Raw genomic sequence first — 23391 nt, 5'->3', positions numbered from 1 at the left:
AGCTCCTTCTAGCTCTTATTTCTATGGGTCTACTTCTGCATGGTGCTGTTGTTTGAGCCAATAATTTACCATGCTTTTTAGTGCCTAGTATTGTCAGCTTAATGCTGAGTGCAATTACCAGCTAGTCTTCAGCCTTCTGTGAGCGTCAGTTTTATTTTGATTTTTTTATGCAGGTATCTTGGTAGTTTTGTATGTAGTTTGCTCAAGCTTTTAGGAAACTTACTTTTGGAATATTTTTCTTAAGACTATTTATTACCTGAACTTCTTCAGTTCTTTATATAAGCATCCAATTTTCACTCCTACTTTTTCCAAACAGCAAAAAAAAAAAAAAAAAAAAAAAAGTATGCATACATGCTGTCTAAACTTTAGGGGGGGGAAAAAAAACTCCCTCAACAATAAACTGGTCAAAGCACAGACCTCTAAATCTGGTCTTCCTCGGGTGTGGTCTCCCACTTCCTGTAGGCTCTAGAACGCCAACTGCACACAAATCTCACATTCAATCATTTCAAATTCTGAAGGGTCCAAGTGACACCAGGTCAGCTGGGCCATGTCAGAGCACTTAGAAGCAGAGGATAACAGCTTTGGAGGAGAGAATGTATGGTGATAGCCAGATTGGGGTGGTGATGGTGATGGGTGGTCTTGGTTCTTCTCAGGCTGTAGACTTGGCCTACAATACAGTAGCAGCCTCTTTCCAATAGATGTGGAGTGGGGCTTGAGCCTGGTGGCCTAGGACTGTTGTCCCAGCTACTCAGGAAGGAGCCTAAAGCAAAAGGATTTGAAAACTCAAGGTCAGCCCAAGCTATGAAGTTATTTTAAGGTAAGTATGAACAATTATTAGTGAGATCCTTTTTCCAGATTAAAAGGGAAAGGAAAAAGGGTGATGGTGCTGGGGTCATAGTTTAGTATTAGTGAGTTTTGGAAGCATGCCTGAGGCTACAGTTGAAGATTTAATCCCCGGGAACCTTCCACTTCACAAAGAACAACAAAAGTAAGAAGTGATATTTAGCTGTCATAAAGGATGATCAAATTTTAATAAAGAGACACAAGCAATTATTGTGGAAATGGAAAGAATAAAAACTATCTACATGAACTGGAAAATGTAGGGTATTTCTATGAGTCAGCATGTAGTTAGCTACAGTACTACAGAGGGATTATCTCACAGCTTTAAAAACTGATCTGCAGATCTTAAAAGAAGTGTGATTGTGCTGGGCCTATAGGAATAGTCCCAGTACTTTGAATGTTGGAGCAGGAGGATTAGGGATTCAAGGTCTGTCTTGACTACAGACTGCTGGGATTAAAGGGAGGAACTAAAACGTCCTGTAAGGGATCGATTTTATTCTTACTTTTTTTTTTTTTTTTTTTTTTTTGAGACAGGATTTCTCTGTGTAGTCCTGGCTGTCCTAGAACTCATGTTGTAGACCAGGCTGGCCTAGAATTCAGAGATCCATCTGCTTCTGCCTCCTGAGTGCTGGGATTAAAGGTATGTACCACCTCTCCCAGGTGTTACTCTGCCTTTTTTGTAATTATAACTGTAGTAGTTGGGGTTGCCCAAAATTTGGTAAATAGTGGGATTTTGTTACACCCCAGCCCATAGGCACCGATTCTCAAGCTTGACATCTCAGGCAACCGCTGTAACCCTGAACCACATCCCTTGTCCTACAGGTACTGTCACTCACAACGCATCCCTTCTGAAATTGTACTGCCTTGTTCTAGGTATTTCCTTCACAGCAACTGTTCACTAGAGATTTCCAAATGACCAGTCTTGAGAGTGTTGGTTCATTTTTTTGTTTCGGAATGCAGTGACTTAGTTTTGGGAACCAAATCCCGTCTTAGGTATCAAAAAGGTGCTAATCACTATAGATAGATCTTACGCAAAACCCCATGATCGAAACCGAAATTCTCCATTATTAACAGGCCCTAAAAAAATTTCTGGCATTTGCCAAACCGTTTTACTCTTCTCCGCCACACCTCTGCCTAGGGCCTGTAGCTATTTGTTTGGGACGTTGGGGCAAATAAGTTCTCCCGAGATGGCAGGCTAGGAACAGGAACCGCGCCAAAATACACTCCAGGCCTAGCGGCGGTTTCCAGAACAACTTTTGAAGCCTGGAAACTCAGCAGGTCTTAATCCCTAGCTCACACCTCCGGCGGGGACCGAACCCCCATACTTTGTGATTGAGGTCAGGTTCAGGAGGTATCCTAGGAAGTATTTAGGAAAAAAAAAATGACGAGGAACTGCACGCCACCGTTCTAGAGTAAGGGCACTCCGAGCGCACGCGCAGAGGATGTACCTTCCGGTTTCCTGTTCCACCTCTTAGCACCTCCTAGTCATCCGCCTCAACAAGGCTTCCCCTAACACGCCCCGCCCCCAAAGCTAGCCCCGCCCCCAAGGCTCCGCCCCGACGCTCCCCTCCCCCGTTCTATTTAATTGTTGGATTGTCACCTCTGCAATCCCGCTGACGGCCAGCAGGGGGCAGAGTTCGGGCCTGCAACTTTTTTCCTTCTCCGGCCGCGTCCCCTTAGGGAGGCGGTCGGCGTGGGGGGAGGGGAGGGCGGGGCTCGAGGCCGCAGTTCGGTCCGCTGCTTGCGCTGCTTTCTGTTCGGGTCGGCGGAGAGGCCGCGACAACCGCATCAGAGCTGACGTGGGTGCGACGTGGGGCCGCAGCCGCCGGGTTGCCTGGGCGGCGGCCGTCGGGCTCTGCGTCCCCCACCTCCTCCCGTCCGTAATCAGTGACGAGGTCCGCTACGTAAATCCTTCCCGGCGGGTAAGTGGCGCGCCTGCCTCGCATCACAGCCCGTGGCGGGCGGCGGCTGCTCGGGACGCGGCCTTCCGCCCGGCCTGCCCGCACCGCTGCCCGCCCGCTCGCGGCTCGCCACCGAGAGCTTCCCCGGCGCGCAGCAGGTCGCCTCCGCTCTCCCTCTTCCGTTCTTCGTCTTGGTGTCGGCGAAAAAGCCTGCCTTCAGAGAGCGGTGCGGCCGCCCCGGCTTCTTAGTCTGACAGGAAAAGGGCGTCCGTCCTGCTCACCACAGCCCGGGGGCCGCCGTAGCGCGTTGGCTCCAGCGTTGTGTACGCGGTGTAAATAGAGAATAACGTGCCCTGTTTCTTCAGAAAGGGTGGCGCAGGGACTCCACGATCCAGCCATTTTGTCCCCACACACTATAGATCCGGGGGTGCGGTGGCGAGCGGCCCGGCGAGTCGCAGTTGGGGGTCCCCAGGGTCTCTAATGACTTGTTTCAGAGAGTCCATTACTGGATTCCCAGACCGGGAGTAGGGGAGACATGTCCAACACAGTCTTTTGTCGCCTGTTACGGGCGTAACTAACCGCCAGCTTTAAGTGGCAGGTCCCAGCACCCTACCCGGGAAAGCTGCTGTCCGCTCGTCAACACCATCCCGTCACGCTGGAGCCCCGGTGCCGGTGTGTCTTGGGTGACTTCCATGCTTGCTGCTTTTCTGCACAGTGTGAAGCGGGGGTCCTACCGGACCGCTTTCATCCAGCATCGCATTAGTAACAATAATTTATGCTCGTGTTTTCACCCTGGTCACCGCGTTTGGTCAGTTTGGGATAACAGGCTTTTTGCCGTTTGTAAGATACCTGTTTAAATCTCGGAAAATCACCTTCCTCAAAGGAACTATATATCTTGTTCAATAAATGTGATTACTTAACCGAAACTTTTTGAGAGGGTCTCACGTAGCCTTGGTTATGCAATGGCTGACTTAGAACTTCTGATCCTCCTGCCGTGTGCTGTGATTTTAGGCATGCACCATTGTGTGTTAGTTTAACCAAACAAAATCTTAAAAAGAGGTTTACATCCTTCATGAGTGAACTGTAATTTCCATATTACATGCTGCTAACGACATGACTCTTTGGGGGAAACTGTCAACAGTGTAACTAGTGTCCCAAATGACAGTGCTTCATGTAGAATCATTTTGAGAAGTGTGAAATTGTACTTACAGTGGTGTGTTATGTATCTGTAAGGTATAAATAAACTTTTAAATGTATAAAAACACAGGGACTTTTAGTCTTTTTGTTTTTACATTGTGCCCAAAGGTTAATGAAATTTCTCTCTACTGAAAAAAATTTAACACACTCCAGCACAGTAGAGGATAGACTATGAATAACTGCAGGATTATACAGTCTTGCTTAGAATTATGGCATGTTACCAAAACAAACAAACAAAACAAAAAAAAAACCCCACACATAGGAATTCTGGCTGAATCTTATCCAATGAGAATTTAACTTCTCATAATATTACCAAGTAAATATTGGGTCATAAAATTGAGCCACATTGTTGCTGAAGGTAGGTAGGTAGTCCACTGGGATGCTTGCAAATGTCCTGTCCGGTTTAGATAGACTTTTGAAAAAATACTTAAAGATTTAATTTTGAAGTGTGCGTGTGTGTGGGCCGGGGATGAGAATGAATGCTAATGTATATTTGGGTGTTCTTGGAGGTTAGAAAAGTATGTGTGATCCCTTGGAGCTGGAGTTATAGTGGTTGTGTGCTGCCAGTGTGGGAGCTGGGAACTCAACTCAGGTCCTCTGAAAGAGCAAGGAGTGATCTTAATAGCGGAGCCAACTCTCCAATTTCCTTTAAGTAGCATTGAGAGACTTCAGCGTAGTGTTAGGACATTGGCTGAGGAGAAACATCTGAAATATGTGAAAATTTAAAGTATTTTTACTTTATTAAACTTACACATTTCATAAATAAAACCAATTTTTGTTGTTTTGAGACAGGATCTCATGCTGTGTCCCAGGATACCCTTGAACTTGTGATCATCCTCCCTGAGCCTCCAGACCTGATCAAAAGTCAACTTGGGGAAGAGATAAATACATTGGATGTGGTTTCAATATATCAGTGCAGGAACTTAAACATGGAGATGTTAGGGAAAAATGTCTCATTTGTAACACAATGGGCATAAACGAACATTTGAAGTGGGCACATTAATAATTTCCTTTAGTTCAGTGGTGGAACACTATCTAGCATTGGAGAGACCCCTGGTAGGTTCAGTCACCTATATCTTACTCCCCTGCCCACAAAATGAAAAGAAATACATGAAGTTTTTAAAATTATTTTTCTATCATGACATCTATATAGTAAGGACTGTTTTTGTTTTCTGGTGACAGAAGAGAAAGAAATCTCAGGTCATGTTAGTGGGCATTTGTTTTTGTTTCTGTTGAGACTGGGTCTTACTATGTAGAGTAAGGCTTGTCTTCAAAACAGAAAATTGTCTCTATTTCTCTGATAGTCCAGTTTTATTTTATTTTGCTTGGAAATGTCTTATTTTTCTATTGCCATAACAAAACACTGTGACCAAAGAGTTTGTTTTTGTTTGTATGAGCACATCTGCACTTCTATACGTTAGAAAGGGGCATCAGATACTGCTGTAGATGCTTGTGAACCACCATGGAGTTGCTGGGAATTGAATTCAGGACCTCTGAAAGAGCAGTTGGTGCTCTTAACTCTCTCTCCAGCCCCGATCAAGGCAGTGTATAGAAGAAAGCATTTAATTGGGCTCACGACTCTAGAGGGTTAGAGTCCATGACCATTATGGTGGAGAGCACAGCAGCAGGTGGCAGGCAGCAGGCAGCAGGCAGGCAAGCAGGCAGGCAAGCAGGCAGGCAGGCAGCAGGTAGCAGGCAGCAGGCTGGCAGACATAGTGGTAGCTCAGAACCTAAATCCGACCCACAAGCATTAGGCAGAGAGAGCTAACAGAATGATGTGGGGTTTTGAAACCTCAAAGCCCATCTCCAGTGATATACCTGGTCCACAGCAAAGACATGCCTCCTGCCTCCTAATCCAGTGTTTCTCAACCCCCCCCCCGTGTGTGTGTGTGTGTGTGTGTGTGTGTGTGTGTGTGTGTGTGTGTGTGTGTGTATGTGTGGTGTCAAACAACCCTTTCACAGGGGTTGAATATCAGATATCCTGCATATGAGATATTTACATTATGATTCATAACAGCAAAATTATAGTTATAAAGTAGCACCAAAATAATCTTATGGTGGGGGATCACCATAACATGAGGAGCTGTACTAAAGTATCATAACATTAGGAAGGTCAAGATTCACCATCCTTGTCAAATAGTTTAAACCAACTATAGACCAAACATTCAAATATTACAGCCTATGGAGGCCATTCTCATTCAAATCACCAAAAATGTTTTAGAGAATCCCTTTTCTTTAGTAACAAGATCAAAACCTGGGCCTTGTATATACTCGGCAAACACTCTACCCCTAAGCTATGTCTCAGCTTAGTTTGATAGGATGAAAGCCCTCAGTTTTGAAATTAGGACAACTTTATCATATATAACGACACACACACTAATGCTTACGGATGCTCTGGATACTTTATGATTAGTTGTGTATATATGTGGTGTTCACATGTGTGTGTATGCAGTGTGCTTTTTTGTGTGTCTACATGCAGAAGCCAGAACAAGACACTGAGTGCCATCTATTGCTTTTTGCTGAATTGCCTTGAGCCAGGATTTCTCATTGAGCTGGAAGCTTGCCATTTGAGCCAGACTGGGTGCCCAAAGAACTCTTGGAACACCTATGTTTACTTGGAAACCTTGGGATTAATGGGTGCTCAGAATTTGAACTCAGGTCCTTAGGTTTTCATTCTTACAGAGCAGGCATTCTTACCCACTGAGCTATCTTCCTAGCCTATGATGCTTTTATTTATTTGTTTACTTTGAGGCAAAGTCTCATTGCCCAGGCTAGACTCAAACTTCTGTGCAGCTGAGGATGACCTTGAACTATCAGTCCTGCTTCTACCTCTCAGATGATGGGTAAATATTATATTATTAAAATTGCCAGGGTTGGGGATTTAGCTCAGTGGTAGAGTGCTTGCCTTGCAAATACAAGGCCCTGGGTTCAGTCCTCAGCTCTGGAAAAAAAAAAAAAAAGAACTCAATGAATAAAATTGCCAAAGGATTACATTTGGTCATATTTCTTCACTTAGGTATTATTTAAAGAAAACATTTATGTGTGTGCGTGTTTCGCTTGCATGTGTATCTATGTATCACATGCATACTTGTTATCCCTAGAAGTTGCTCAGTCCCCTGAAACTAGAGTTACAGATGGTTCTGAGTCACATGTGGGTGTTGTGAATAAGACTTAGGTCCTCTGCAAGACCAACATGTACTCTTAACTACTGAGCCATCTCTCCAGCCCCTTAGGTATTTTGTTTAGCTATAAAAGCTAGAACCAAACTCGGTAAGTATAGTGTTTAAATTCTTCTCTCCCAATTCTGGCTAAATCAAGTACCTATTTTCCTATATTCATGTTGTTTTATATATTTGTATTTTATCTATCTATCTATCTATCTATCTATCTATCTATCTATCTATCTATCTATCTATCTATCTCTGTCTGTCTGTCTGTCTTGTCTGCCTGTCTGTCTATGGTTTTTCAAGACAGGGATTCTCTTAGTAGCCTTGGCTGTCCTGGAACTAATTCAGTAGATCAGGCTGGTCTTGAACTCAGCCACCTGTCTCTGATTAAAGGTGTGTGCTACTACCTACCGCCCAGCTTTTATTTTTATAAATTTTATTTTTGTGTATGGGCATTTTGCCTGCATATGCCTGTGCCCTTTGTGTGTGTGTGTGTGTGTGTGTGTGTGTGTGTGTGTGTGTGTGTGTGTCTGTGTGTCTGTGTGTCTGTGTGTCTGTGTATACATGGTAGGGAGTGATAGAAGATGCCAGGAGTTCTTACCACTTTGCCCTGTCTCATATCCACAGTTTTTGGTTATGCTAATTGTAGTTTTTAATTCTTTTTCTTTTTGCTTTCAGTGCTTTCTTGCAAAGCATAATCGGAGCAGTGTATGATTTAAAGATTCTATTTTTGGTATTTAAAAGGAATAAAGACCTAAAACTTTGAAAAACTTTGACTGTTTTCTACATGCTTTATGTAGTACTCTGGGATTGGTCAAGCTAAATATAAAGTACTGGAAAGAGCATTATAAAAATCATGAGTACTAGCATTCAGGAGACTTAGGCAGGAGCATTGCTGACAGTTTGAGACCAGGCTGAGCTACGGAGAATCTGCTTAAGATACTAAAACCCAAAATGCACCCCTTCCCCAAACAGGTGTAGTTTAGTGATAAAGTGCTTGTCTAAAATGCATTAATCACAAGTACTACACACACAGTCATGCATAAAAAAATGAAAAACTAAAATTATATAGAGTTCATAGTGAAATAAACTGAGAGTTCTGGTTTAACAGAGTCCCACAAAGTCCTTCCAAACCCGGAGACTGGAAATGATGTTCCTTAATGTCTCAGGGCCCTGGTAGCAAGCTTTAAGCTTCCACACACATTTCTGCAGTCACTATGCTTAGGACTTTGGATACTCATTCTTCAGATGGGGGGAACTATGGATGGTTTCAAGTAAGGAAATAGCATTCCAAACAGTTCTGTGACCAAGTGAAGTAGATTGTAAGAAATTGAGAGGTTTCAGTGAAGTAGGAAAAGACTTATTTCCTCCTGCCAGAAAATGGTTAGGATGGTAACTGAAAGCACTGACAGGATGAACAAAAGAGAAGGGAATTAAGACTAGGAGGTAGAATTATTGGGACTGAGATGTGATTCTAATTTCACATTCGAAGAAGAGTTAGACATTTTAGATTCAGTGATGTGGCTGGTGAGAGATATTAGATAAGTGGCTAAGATCACACAGCTTTAAAGTGGTGGAACTTTAGTTCCTACTCCATCAACTGGCAATGCTCTTTACCCACCTCTATCACCCTATTGTAGTCAGCCATATTTCTTTTTTTTTTTTTTTTTGGTTCTTTTTTTTTTTTCCGGAGCTGGGGACCGAACTCAGGGCCTTTGCGCTTGCTAGGCAAGCGCTCTACCACTGAGCTAAATCCCAACCCGTCAGCCATATTTCTACCTCAGGAGTTGGGGACAAACAATAGGTATGGAAGGAGAGGATGGGTAGGGTGACTGAGTCAGTAAGTCTGTCAGTCATTGAAATACGAGTACAGCAAGGGACCATTGCTGGATGAGAGGGAGGTTTGGTGTAGCTTTGAGCATTGTGTTTACGATCTGTGAGCCAAGAAACAACTGACAGATTCTTGGGAAGGTGGTGTTCAGAAGAAGTATAGCCTGAAGTGAAAACTGAGAATCAACTAAAGATGACATGGCCTAAGGAAAGTATGGAACATTGTTGTTCCTGGAAGCCTGGGGAGCGCTAACTTTTTTTATTTTGTTTTTTGAGACAGAGTCTCACTATGTAGCCCAGGCTTGCCTGAAACTTGCTATTTAGACCAGGCTAGCATTGAACTCACAGAGATCAGCCTGCCTCTGTCTTCCCAGTTCTAGAATTGATGGCATGTACCACCACACCCAGCTGGAACGCCAACTTTATATGAGTAGATCAGCAGATGTGGTTTAAATAGGCTCATTCCTGAAATCCCAGCAGCAATTAGAAGGCTGAGGCAGGAGGATCACCATGAACTTGAAAGTAGTCTGGGCTACAGAGTGAGATCCTGCTTCAAGTACTTATTATAGTTTGTGTATAGATGTTTTGTGTGTATGTTTGCATATTATGTGCATGCCTGGTACCTTCGGAGGCTTCTGAGAGGCTGGACTTATGGATGGTTGTGAACCACCATGTGGGTATTTGGATTAAAGTCCTGGAAGAACAGCCAGTGCTCTTAGCCACCAAGCCCCAAGATCCTGTTTCAAAAACAAAAATCAAGAGAGAACAAAGGGCTGATTCTAAGGTAGTGTTACAAATACTTCAAGAGGTTGGGATTTGAAGTAGGAATGCTGAGGAGACATTAAGGAAATTGTAGCCTAAAAAGTGTCCTAAAGACTTGGCAAGTTGGCATTCAACCAGGGATGGCATCTAGGAGAGACAGGTGGGGGGAGGGGGAGAGGGAGGGAGGGAGAGGAGAGGGAGGGAGAGGGAGAGGAAGGGGCAGAGGTAGGGGAAGAATCTGAGAGGAGTGAAATAGTTCTCTGATAATTCCAAGCCAGAGTCTAGCTACTCTTTGACATGCTTGTGATGCCAGGAAACTGGTTCCTTCAGTGATGGAAGAGGAAGTTGGTGGCTGTTTCTGAATTTCACTGACATCAGTTTGTTTTTTTTCCCCTTTTACTTTGTCATGTTTTCTCTGTTGTTATTTTGAGAACCAGTCTTCCAGTGTAGTCTTGACTGGCCTGGAACTTACAGTTAGACCAGAGTAACCTTACAGTTAGACTAGAGTAGCCTTGCATTCACAGAGATCTGTCAGCTTCTGATAAGTGTGAGATTTTTTATTTACTTTTTTTCTTTACTTTAAAAACATGAATATATGTTTTTCAGGCTGGGCCTGGTGGCATATATCTTTAATCTTAGCATATTGGAGGCAAGTGGATGTCTGTAAATTCAAGTCCAGGTGGCCTATACAGCAAACTCTAGGTCAGCAGGGTCTACACAGTGGGACTTTTTCACCTACAAACAACAGCAGAATGTGTTAGTTATTTAGGAGAAGCAAGATGGTGTAGTGAATGAGAGTGCTTGATCTGCAGCAGGCCTAATGACCTAAGATTAATTCCTAAGTCTCTTACAGTGAAAGGAGAAGTTGAGTCCACAAAGTTGTACATTTACTTCTTTACCTCCTCATGCCTATATACAAAATAATAATGATGAAATTTAATATATTATTCAGTGAAATAAAATATTTTATAGTGAAATATGGAAATTAATCAGTTGTTTTCTATTTTATTGTCCTGCTATTGTTATTGCTCAGATATGATCATTATTCTTTGTTTATACATCTATTCTCTCTTTAGACTGCAGGCTCTTGAAGAGTAGAATGTCTCCAGAATTTTTCATAAGAGCATGATGTATAGAAGATTCTGATCAGTATTTAATGAGCTGATGGTCCCTACCTCTTCTCTTGGTTGTAGGACTTTGAAAGCAGATTCGATGTTTCCTCATGAAATGCTAGCATCATATAACAGGGTTAATCTCAAGGAGAATGGAACTCTGTCTTTTAAAATTATATCATCATCATCATCATTAGTTTCTGTGTGTGTTCTGGGGGTTAAAAGATGTGTTTATTGATAAGAGGTCAACTTTGTAGAGTTGGTTCTCTCTCCTTCTCCCTTACATGGGTTCTGGGGGTTGAAATAAGACCACCAGACTTTTATATAGCCAATACCTTATCAGTAGAGCCGTCCTGTCAGTTCTTCACTTATTTTTCAAGATTTATTTATTTTTATTTTATGTGTATAGTTGTTTTGCCTATATTCCTGGCATATAACCCAATTTCCTGACCTTTCCAGCTCTGAAATGAAATCTTGTACATTTTGGTCTTTTTCTTCACTAATTTTACCTCATTTCACAGTGGATGCATGTCTGTGTATCTGTGTACCTTATGTATGCAGTGCCTGGCAAAAGTCCAGAAGAGGGCATTGGCTTCTTTGGAACTGAAGTTACAGTTGTTAGGCACTGTGTAGATGTGTAGATGGAGAGCTTAACTCATGAGCCACCTCTTTTTTTTTTTTTTTTTTTTTTTGAGATAGGGTTTCTTTCTTGGAACTCACTTTGTAGACCAGGTCTCCAGCTCAGAGATCTGCCTGCCTCTGCCTTCTAAGCGCTGAAATTAAAGGTACCCAGCCTCCTCCCTTCTGTTAATGCAGGTTATCTTGTAGCTCAAACTGGCCTTGAACTCTGTGGCTAGCCAAGGGTGACCTGATCAGGATGACTCCTGATTCACCCAAGTCAGCCAGAGTTGTATAGTGAAACCTTGTCTCCAAAAAAAGAAACTAGTTTTATTTCTGTGTCTCTGTGAGTACAACATATGTGTGCAGTGGATGGTAGGGACTGGGGAGAGCATGAGATCCCCTAGATCTGGAGTAGCAGGCAATTGTGAGCCACTCAGTGAGCAGGGACCAAACTTTGGAAGAGTATAGAGCTCTTAAATATTGTGCCATTTCTCTAGCCCCTTGTGTGTGTGTGTGTGTGTGTGTGTGTGCGCGCGCGTGTGTGTGTGCATGCTTGCTTTGTTTTCTTAGATGGTCTCACTCTGTAACCCTGGGTGGTCTGGAATATATAAACCAGACTAGGGTGGGCTGGAACTTACAGAGTTCTGCCTACCTCTGCTTCGCAAGTGTTAGGAATAAAGGTATGTAAACCATATCTGGCATAAATTGGTATTTGAAGAATAATATAGAGTCATTTCAATCTTCAATTCTGTTTTTTAGTTCTAAAAAAACTAGATTATTTACCAGTGGGAAACAGAAGCATGTGGATCTCTGAGTTTGTTCTAAGTCAGCAAGGACTACATAGAAAGTTCTAGGCCAGCCAGAGTTAGTTTTGTTTCTATGTCTCTGTCTCAAAAAAAAAAAAAAAAAAAAAAAAAAAAAGAAGATAAAGAATGAATGAATCATTTTCCTGGCTTAACTGTGAGAGATTTAATTTTTTTAAGGCTAAAATGTTATGACCTCCTAATTAAAAATTGTGATTTTACTGCAGGATAAATAAAGAAGAAAACAGGGAAGGAACAAAGCATTGATTACACATGTAATAATAATGAGCAAATGTGGCAGGAAAAAGTATATGAGGACAAATGTAAGGTAGGTGGATATGTTCTGTACTTTGGAAGGCCTTGCCTAGAGGTGAAAGTTCCAGTAATAAGCAGATTGGTGGTGCCTGTGGGCACATAGGTCCGCATGTGTGTATGCATATATGTTGTGATAACATGTACTCACATCACTTAGCCATCACTAAGGCTTCAGGATCTACCATGTGCTCTGCAGAGTAGAGTAGGGGTGAAGCAGAAATGGGTGTTCACACTTGGCTTTGCTGAGTATTGGTGGCATTCTCAGCCAAGAGTAGACATGCCTATCTGTATGTGGAGGGCTTGGGGGAGCTACAGAATTAGGGTCTGGGGCATCTCCCTTGCTATTATACTTTGAAAAAGAGAAGAAAATCTCCACAGTGTTTTATAAAGCAGAAATCTTTACATTTTCTCTTGGTTTTGGTCAGAAAACACTCTTGTTTATCATCAGTCAGATTTATCTCTAAAGAGAACACAAATTTTCGATGCCTTTTTGGTAAAACTACTTGAAAATAAGAACACGTTTTGGCCCAGGCCATATGTAGCTCAATTGGTAAGGGTACTTGTCTAGCATGCATGAAGCTCCAGGTTCTAGCCTTAGCAGCACATAAACTGGGCGTGATGGTACAGGCCTCCAGATATTAAGAGTTCACGGTCATCCCGAGCTACATACCAAGTTTGAGACCAGACTGGGCTACCTGAGATGTAATATTAAATGGGGAGGGGGACATTAATGAGTTTTTTTTCCTTCAAGGGTAATTTACTCATTTACCAGCCTAATTTGATTTTATAAATTGTAAAGACCTCAAACTACGAGTTCACTAATTAATTGAACACTTTAATTACAGTTTTAAAGCTGTCTTATTTTTTAGTTAGTATTATGTGAACTGTGCTTTGATCCTAACTTTTAAAAATTGTTCCTTGGTACCTCTGATGGCTTTTTTAAAACATGTTTTTCCTTTTTTTATTTTGCCTATATCGTCTTCAGTATGCTGCTTATGTGGCTCTGTCCTCAGCAGCTATCATCTTTTCTGCCTGTGTTCTCAAGGCATTTCATATGTAGCATGCTCCACATAGTTTAACAAGTTGCTTGACCTTGGCTTTGTGGTAGGACTGTGATCTCAGCACTTGGGGGGCTGGGACTCACAAGTTCAAAGTCAGTCTGCCCTACACAGTGAGATCCCATCTCACAAAAAGCATCTTCCATTTACTTTACTCCCATCCACACATACATTAGATACTGTGAGGGAAGGTGATAAGAGATGATATATGATGTGGTGTGTGTGTGTGTGTGTGTGTGTGTGTGTGTGTGTGCGTGTGTGTGTGTGTGTGTGTGTGTGTGTGTGTGTGTGTGCGTGCGCGCGCGCGCGCATGTGTGCGTGCATGTGTATACGTCAGAGGATCACTTGATTCTGTTGGGTTGCTTAGTCTGTACCTTCCCGAGGATTGAACTCAAATCACCAGGCTTTGCAGTAGGCACTGAGGAGCTAATTCTTATAAAATACATCACAGTACTTCCTTAGCACCCTTTTCATTTATTGAGCAGAGAATTAATGTCAGAGTATTAAGGCTCTTCTACAGAACCTATTTCTTACCAAAAAACAAAAAACAAAACAAAACAAAACAAAAGTATAGGTGGCTGCCACAAGTGAATATCAAAAAGGAGGTAGAAGCAGTAGTCAGTATTCCTAGATCATTCAGTTATTGCCTTAATGGGTTTTTCTTTTTGTCTTTTAGGCAAATGACCATGGAAACAGTTGAATCACAGCAGGATCGAAGTGTAACACATTCTGTGGCAGAGCATAGCTCTGCTCATATGCAGACTGGCCAAATTTCTGTCCCTACTCTAGCTCAGGTAGGCCATTAGCAGCTACAATTAAAGTTAAAATAGATGGAAGTGAGAATTGTGTGAAGTTTTTTCTCAGTTATCTTAAATACAGCTTGTATTTATTGATTTGACTTTGATGAGACGATATTTTCACATTGTTTAGGAATCTTTTTTTTTTTTTCTTTTTTCTTTTTTTCGGAGCTGGGGACCGAACCCACGGCCTTGAGCTTGCTAGGCAAGTGCTCTACCACTGAGCTAAATCCCCAACCCCAATATTTTCACATTGTAACATATGCTTGATAATACTGTTGACCCCTGACCCAAACTCCTTTGTACATGTAAATTCCAAGTTATTGCTTGACTGGTTTGCTAATTCCAAATATATACAGTTCTAATATCATAGTTACTAAAGTTAGTGGAAAATTTCTGTTTGCCTATTACATTTTTATTTTGGTCTTTACTTTCCTATCAGTTAGGTTTTGAATTTTTATTAGCTATTTGAGAATTTTGTGCACCATATTTTGATCATTTTTACCGGTCTTCCAACCCCTCCAGTTCTAACCCCCTTTTCCCCTATCTTCCCAATCAATGTTGGGTCATCTTTTTATGATTTCTTTTTTCTTTTTTGAAACTGGATCTCACTGTGCAGACCAGCCTGGCCTTGAATCCAGAGATCTACTTGCCTCTGCCTCCTGAGTTCTGAGATTAAAGTGAGCATCATCACACCCAGCCATTTTTAGTCTCTTAGCCTCTGTACCTTGGCCCATTGTGGGTATCTGTTAATTTCTACCTATTACAAATAAAAGTTGCATTGATTTATGGGTATAATGATAAGTCATTAGGAGACAGTTTAATAATATGTCTATCTAACAGCAGAATGGTAATAAGTTCTTCCCTAGGTTCATGACTTGTCTAGCCACAAGCTTTTGGCATGACAAAAGTGCTAGCTTTTGTCATCTTATCCAGCAGGCCTTAAATTTAACCAGAATGCAGTTGGTTGCTTCTATGATCTTCATGCCATATTGTACCAGCGAACATGTCTTGTCAGGTCAATCACTATTGTAACTCGCACAGTTCACAGCTGGGTAAGCGTGATGATTATTTTTCTCCTCTCGTAGCATGACTAGCACTGTGCAGTCCATGAAGCTGGTCAGTAGGCATAGAACTTTCAGGTCACTACTGGATCGGTATCTCCATGTTCTATGATTCACTGTGTGGCATTTTTAGCAATAGTCTTCTGTCAAGTTTTGGAGGGTAACCAAGAACATTGGCAGTAGTTACCTGTAGGTTCTATTGGGTCTCACTTGTCAACAACTCCAAGAGAGCTAATTTATTCCTACTACTGGGTTTATCTTAGTTCTATTGCTGTAAAGAGACACCCTGACTAAGGAAACTTAGAAAGCATTTAATTGGGAGTTTGCTTACAGTTGTAGAGGGTTAGTCCATGGTCTTTGTGGCAGAAAGCATGGGGCAGGCTGGCAAGCATGGTGCTGAAGCTGTACCTGAGTGCTTTATATCCTGATCTTTAGGCATCAGACAGAGATTGAGATTGGCATGGTGTGGACTTTTGAAACCTTGGAGTTTACCACCAGTGACACATCTCCAACAAGACCATACCTCCCAATCCTTCCTGTTTGCTGCTCTAGTTTGCAACATGAACTGGGCATGGACATGGCCTAAAACTGAGGTTGACTAAAGTTCCCGTCGATAGCCAACTTTATTCAGACCTTCAGATGATTTATGTTCTGAGGGTCAGGATGAATCACCTGAGTAAAGCATACTGTTACAAGTTTAATCTTCACGTGGCAAAAACATGTTTTTTCATAGAGGCATATAAACAAATAATAGTCTGAAGTGAACTCACTCCTGTCTGCTCTACCTGGGAGGAAAGCACATTCCAAGAACAACCCATGTTATGGAGAAATAGAGATTACATGAGTCTTACTTACTTGAAGTTTTCTCACAAGGTCTTAGAAATCTCACACAGCTTCATTTCATGGACTGTGTTCTGATATCTCCCCCTTTTAATAGCAGGAGATCCAGAATGGTTTTGATTTGAGGTATCATGGATAAATATGTTTGCTATTTGATGTATGAATATCCTATAAGCAAATAATCTATAATATTAGAAAGTGAAAGCATTGTGTGTAATACTATGCCACCAAAAACTGAGACACAGTACTATTAGTTACATTGTTATATTGATCAGAAAAATCTAGATAATTGCTTGAAAAGAGACCCATGTGATTAATAGTTCTGGTATCTGGTAAAACATAAGCCTGCATATGCCTTGTAATAGGAATACAAATGTTATGTTATCCTATGCAAATAAGTGATTTAAATCTCAAGGAAAAAATAAACACAGCCCCCTCTCATAGACTCATAACTTCATAGACTCAATAGACTCATAACTGAGTCTATTACGGCCCCTGGTCCCAGAGTCATTAGTAAAGGAACTTCTCCTTTGGCCACATAGGGCCGTAATTTGGCCCCAGGAGGGCAGGCTTGCCTTTTGAATATGATTAAATACCTTCTTTTGCCCTTCAGCTGGAGGTTTGCTATCTTTATGACGGTTGCTGCTGTTTCTGTGCCCTCTGCTGTTTTCTTTGATGGCCTGGGGCTGGAGGATGGGAAGAGGAAGTCATAGTGTTTCAGTGGGTCCATCTACAATGACAGATGCGTGCCCCTTCCCAGTTTTCTTCTAGAGAAGAAATACTGCAAGTTAATGCATCAGCTTGCTTATTCCCTTCTGCAGTAAAACCAGAGGGGTTAGGGTGTGCAGGAGTATGAGTCTATTGCTAGAAACAACTCTGCAGAAATAAATAGAATCTGAAATGATATTTAACTAACCATAAAAAATGAATCAAAACAGCCAGTTCCACCTGTTGGGCTGAGGAAAAGGAAGTATTAATAGATTAATGAATATCTGAGCCATGAATCCCTCTTATACCAGTAGTTGAGCTGTCAATAAAATTAGTATCTGCTTGTGGAATGGGAGAAGGTTGGACAAGTTTTACAATTATGAATCCAGGGTTTGCAAGCTGGATAATGATTTCCTATCTTTCCATAATAATTTGCAAATGAAATTTGAAAATACATAGGGTTGTTAGTATTCTTAAAAAAAAAATGATTGTTAGTTAAGGGTAATATAATGCAGCAAGGTCCAAACCCATTTAATTGTTGACATTTGGTTCTCTCCTGATTTATCTACTGAGCAGAATGTAAGGCAAGCAGTTAGCATTTTATGGTCCTTATGGTATAAATAGATCCGTTCCAAAGGTTTATCCTCCTGTGGTATAATACCTGTAGGAGACAGCTTCGTGCAAAAAATAAGTAAGTTTAAAGGCAGCGAAGGATCCACATGATACACAAATGCTTTTTTAGTTTGGATTCAAATAGCTGAAGTTCTTTTCTTGCCTCTCAAGATAATATGCAAGGACTGACCAATGATACCTCTTTTTCTGGAGTTTTTTTTCTTTCTTTTTTTTTTTTTTTTTCGGAGCTGGGGACCGAACCCAGGGCCTTGCGCTTGCTAGGCAAGCGCTCTACCACTGAGCTAAATCCCCAACCCCTTTCTGGAGTTTTATATATATTGATTAGTGCAAAGTTAGGTGAACATTTTGATTTTGCTGAAATTGCACTGCAAATGCCAAGTGCAGCTCCTGAGCCTGGAGAAGAATTGATAAACAAATTCCATTTTCTTGCTGTAACCTAACTTGCCTAGATTGGAAAGTTAGCTTTTTTATAGGCTAAATCCTTATCAGAAAGTAGAGAGAATTCAAGATTAGATTGATTATCAAATTCCCCACCCCTTCAGGTCATTTTCAAGCAATGGAGGATACATATCTAAAGGAGGCTCCAGTGAGGGAGCTGAGGGAAGTAGGTAGTTGCTGGTGGATCTAGTTTTACTTTGGAGCCTGAACAGGGAAAGTAAAGTTACTGAAGGAACTCAGGTAACTTCACCTGAGTACAGCATGCAATCATACAGACTAGCTGCACACGACAAGCACATATTCATAGACACATATAAACAAGTGATAGCCAGGGGAAATCTCTTTTGCCAATTTTAAGATTTTTTGTATTCATTCAGATCCTCTTATCTTTAAGTGTTTTGATAACAGTCTGGATTACCTGAAATTGAACAGGGATCTTTTCCCCTTATAATTGTTGCCTCTTAAATATTGTTTCAAACTCTGTCCCATACTTTTTCTTCTAAAGTTCCTTCTTTGGAAACCAGGAATTGTATCATAAACAATGTACAAGCAATCTTATAGTTGTGATTTTGATCCTTGTGCTCCTCCTTTCTTTAATGAATGATGCAAAAGCTTGACATAAGGCAAGCCTTCCCTGGTTTCTGTTTCATTATGCTCACTTACACCTTCTGTGAGGGTCCCCACTCTCTTATCCCCACACTCTCGTAGCTGACTTCAGGTTCTTCATTCTTGGGACTGCTCTAGCTGACATGAACTTGGGAGAGCGGGGCCTAAAAATGAGGTGAACTGAAGTCTCCTGCAATAGCCAACTTTATTAGTGCATCAGATAGTTTAATTCTAAGAAGAATCACTTGAGTAAAGTACACAATCACAGGACCAGCTCCACATGACAAACACATGTTTTTCCATAGAGGCATATAAACAGCTAATAGCCAGTTGCAATGAATAATCTGAAGTGAACTCATTCCTATCTGTTCCACGTGGATGGGGCACAAGAGCACATTCCAAGAACAACCCATGTTATGGAGAAATAGAGATTATAAGATTCTTGTTTTGTTTACTTGGAGGTTTCTCACAAGTTCTCAGAAATCTCACACTGGATTAAAGGCATACACCACCTTCAAGGTTTCATAAACAATATTTTTAACAGTAACCAACAGACACACAGAAAGGAAGGACATTTAAGATAATCTTTACCCCTGTGGATATGTATGAGTGTTTTGCCTGCTTGTATGTCTGTACACCACATTAATACAGTGCCTATGGGGACCAGAAGAGGGTGTTAGATTTAGTGAACTGGAGTTACAGATGGCTGTTTGTCATAGTATATATTCTGGGAAAAAAACCTGGGTCTTCTGGAAGAGGAGTGGATGCTATTGACTTCTGAGCCATTTAGAATAATGTCAAATCATAAAATGAATTAAAATACTAAAAATTGCAATTTGACTTCTTCCTAGATGTTCTTGCAAACAGTTGCTGTATCTTGGGTGAAGTGACACAGGCCTATAATCTATTTGGGAAATAGGGTAGAAAGATTGCCATGGGTTCAAAACCCATCCACATTGCTAGTTCTAATCCAGGCTTGGCTAGAGTGATTCTGTGATTTACTCCCCACAAAAGAAAACAAAACAAAACTCTACTAGTTGTGGTGATACATGCTTTTAATCCCTGATACCCTGTTTACAATTACGTTAAAATGGACCTAGAGATGCACAGCTCACTGGTAGAGCTCTTACCTAGAGATGCACAGCTCACTGGTAGAGCTCTTACCTAGAGATGCACAGCTCACTGGTAGAGCTCTTACCTAGCTGAGAGCCTGACCTAGAGATGCACAGCTCACTGGTAGAGCTCTGACCTAGAGATGCTCAGCTCACTGGTAGAGCGCTGACCTAGAGATGCACAGCTCACTGGTAGAGCGCTGACCTAGAGATGCACAGCTCACTGGTAGAGCGCTGACCTAGAGATGCTCAGCTCACTGGTAGAGCGCTGACCTACAGATGCTCAGCTCACTGGTAGAGCTCTTACCTAGAGATGCACAGCTCACTGGTAGAGCTCTTACCTAGAGATGCTCAGCTCACTGGTAGAGCACTGATCTAGAGATGCACAGCTCACTGGTAGAGCGCTGACCTAGAGATGCACAGCTCACTGGTAGAGCTCTTACCTAGCACCTGGGAGAGGTGTTGCCTAAAATGTTCAATCCTTGGTACCACCAGAAACTTAAAAAAGAAAAAGACCAAATGATTCTATATTAATTATGGTAATGAGTATAATCAAATGAGTTCTTAAAAATTTGAAATAAGATATTTTGCATTTTCGTGTTCAATTTGTTTTTTCTTTCTTTTCTTTTCTTTTTTTTGAGACAGGGTTTCTCTTTGTAGTCCTGGCTGTCTTGGAATTTGCTCTGTAGACTTAGGTTGGCCTCAAACTCAAAGAAATCCACCTGCCTCTGTCTCCGCCTCCCAAATGCTGCTGAGATTAAAGGAATATGTTACCACTGACTGGCCTCAAGTGTTCAATTTATAATGTTCTGTTTTTCTGTTTTCAGTTTTTAAATATTCGAGATATTATTTAACACTATTTTTCTACAAGAAACATAAAAATGGAGGTAGTTTTCAACAACTTTCTTGATTCATGGAAAGGAATTTTGATTCTAGTGCTTGATGTTAGTCTAGATAACACAGATTTGATCTGTCAGACAGCAGAGTGGAGAGTCAGTGGTCTGCTATATTGTGAATTCACATTTCTCTAGTCCTTTATTAGCTGTCCTGATTGCAGGCCCGTGTCTGTGATGTTCTTAGCTATATTGTGACATCACAGACTCCACCATGACGGAACCTAGCTACGCGCTGGAGCTGGTCTGTTAGGTGCTGACCGCATGCTGTGCTACAACACTGAGGTTTCCCAAGTAGAAGTGTCACTATTAGAACTTCTTTAAAAGTTCCAAATCCAAGTGAGGCTATCAATCGCATCACCTTACCCTGCTTCTTCAGATTAACAACTGTCTTTAGTGGGTTTTCAGTGGATGTGGTGGCATCAGCATAACCTATGCTTCAGGCATCCTGTAGAAGAAGATTATTCTTCAGGGGATCTGGATAAAAAGGTAAATTTTTATCTGCTGGGAGATCTGTATATATTTGTGGCCTCAGAAAAAGAATCTCAAGTTATAAAGTGAAATATACACCACCTTTATATTTTTAACTTGTTGTTGAGAAGGATGTTTGATTTTTGGAATGGGATTTGTACACTCTTAGCTCTCCCCGTGACGTTTGCCTTCTCCTCTAGGCTTTCTATGCCAATGCCTCCCCTTTGACACCAGATCATCTCTTTCCATGTTTCTCTGCTGTATCACTTTCTAATTCCTTGCCTTGATTTTCGTTTGAAGAATTGAGCACTACCCCAAATACTATTTTCTTTCTGACTTGGGAATCAGACTTGCATGTCTTTTGCTTAGTCCTCACTGGCTGAGCACTGGCCCATGAAACCCTGAGCAAGTGCCCAGGACGTACTGTTAGTTAACAGGAGAGTCAATTAGTTAAAAATGTGGCGTATTCTTGTGAGTTTTTTGATGTAGGGGCCTGGGAGAGAAGATGGGTCAGGGATAAAAGCACTGACAACTGAGTTCAATGTCCTCACCCACATGGTAGGAGGAGAGAAACAGCTTCTGCAAGTTGTTGTCTGATCTCCATGTGTGGACTTGTTCATACGTACATGTGTGTTTAAAAACCAGCCTGAGAGGATGGTTCAACAGTTAAAAGTACTTGTTTCTCTTCACTACTTTTTCTCATTGTAGTTAGGAAGATTTCTCAGGTTACAGCATACTTGCAAATCTACTAATTTCTACGTAGACATTACAAAATTAAATTTTATCTACATAGCACTTGTTCTTACAGAGGTTGTTTCCAGCATCCACATGATGGCAGAAAAACACCTGTAACTCCAGTTCCTCCTGACCTGTAGGGGACCAGCACGCATGTGATACACATACCAAGTGTAGGCAAAACATTCATGTATAAAATAGCCCAGTCTAAAGTATTTGTTTTAGGGCATACACAATAGTACATGTCTATAATCTTAGTATTCAGCAGGCTGAGATAGAAGAATTGCAAATCTGAGGCCTTCCTCAACTACATAAGGTCGGGTCTCACAAACACAAAAGGAACAAACAAAAAAATAAGTTGTTTTAGAATAAATTTTGATGTATATAAGAACTATTTCTCTGTTTCTGTCAGTTTTAGTTCAAGTGCATGTTATTGTCTTCCTATAAGTAATTTTTTTTGTCTTTTGATTTAACGTTTTAAAAATTTGATTTATTTTTGAGACATGGTCATCTTATGCCGCCTAGGCTAGTGTTAAGCCTGAAGTATCTTGAATCTGCCTCCTTAATGCCGAGATTATGGAGTGTGCTGCCAGGCCTAGTTTACTAATTCCCCAGTGTTCCCAAAACGTCTTTAGAACCTTTGCATGCTATAATTACATATGTTTTAGGATTTCTCTCACAATAATGTTCAAATATGTAACCAATTATGCTTCAAGAGTGTGTTGTTTAGTCGTCACAGGTTGCATACTTTCTGTAGTTTCTCTTGCTGTTGATAACCAGCTTTGTCCCATTGTAGTCAGGTAGAATACATGATGTTATCAAACTTTACCTAATATAAATTTTGGCTTCCAGTACCCACATAGTGGCTCACAACTGTCTATCCTCCTCTGACCTCCATAAGTAACGGCATACACATGGTGCATTTGTTGACACTTGCTCTGGTCAACAAATATGTGATCAGTTTTTTAGAAGGTTCCATGGGTTTCTGAGAAGAATGAAAATACTTTAGAGTTGGGATGGGACGTTCTGTAGATATTTGTTGTGTCTGTTTGACTTAAGAAATCATTTAACTCCTTTTTTTTTTTTTTTTTTTTTGCTTAGTTTTTTGTCAGGATGACCTGTTAACTGGTAAGAGTGAGGTATTGAAGTCACTTACTGTGTCCTATCACTGTAATGAATTAATCTGTGGTTTTAGACCTAGCAATATTTCTTTTCTGAAATTGAGTGCGTCTGTGTTTGGTATGCTTATGTTTAGAACTGGGAGTGTTCTCTTAGTGACTATGAAATGACCTCATTCCTTCTGGCTAGTTTTAGTTTGAAGTTTCTTTAGTTAGACATTAAAATTGCTATGCTTATTTATTTATTTATTAGTTACATTTCCTTGGAATACAGTTTTTCATTCTTTTATTTTAAAGTGGCACCTATCATTGATGATAAGGAAGCAGCAAAAAGATGGGTCCCGTTTTCTTTTTTTTAAAAGATTTATTT

The 23391-nt window shown here is 41.1% G+C and overlaps 1 protein-coding gene across 25 annotated transcripts in view; it reads left to right on the top strand.

Annotated features, from left to right (window-relative positions):
- Positions 1–2460: 2460 nt before the first annotated feature.
- Crem (cAMP responsive element modulator) overlaps positions 2461–23391 on the top strand; it is a 65291-nt gene continuing 44360 nt past the window's right edge. For 3 of the 25 annotated variants that reach the window (XM_032884319.1, XM_032884320.1, XM_032884326.1), the window contains exons 1-3: positions 2578–2762; positions 12461–12561; positions 14283–14400. In XM_032884319.1, coding sequence (XP_032740210.1) covers positions 12518–12561; positions 14283–14400 — 162 coding nt within the window. In that variant the 5' untranslated portion in view covers positions 2578–2762; positions 12461–12517. Of the gene's footprint in view, positions 2763–12460; positions 12562–14282; positions 14401–20536; positions 21187–23391 lie in introns of those variants that run through there. The other 22 variants (XM_032884308.1, XM_032884306.1, XM_032884313.1 and 19 more) reach the window with 18 other exon arrangements.

Source organism: Rattus rattus, chromosome 14 (assembly GCF_011064425.1).
Source record: "Rattus rattus isolate New Zealand chromosome 14, Rrattus_CSIRO_v1, whole genome shotgun sequence".
Classification (NCBI taxonomy): domain Eukaryota; kingdom Metazoa; phylum Chordata; class Mammalia; order Rodentia; family Muridae; genus Rattus; species Rattus rattus.
The sequence above is the reverse complement of the archived record's forward strand: the minus strand, read 5'-3'. Positions and strand labels throughout refer to the sequence as shown.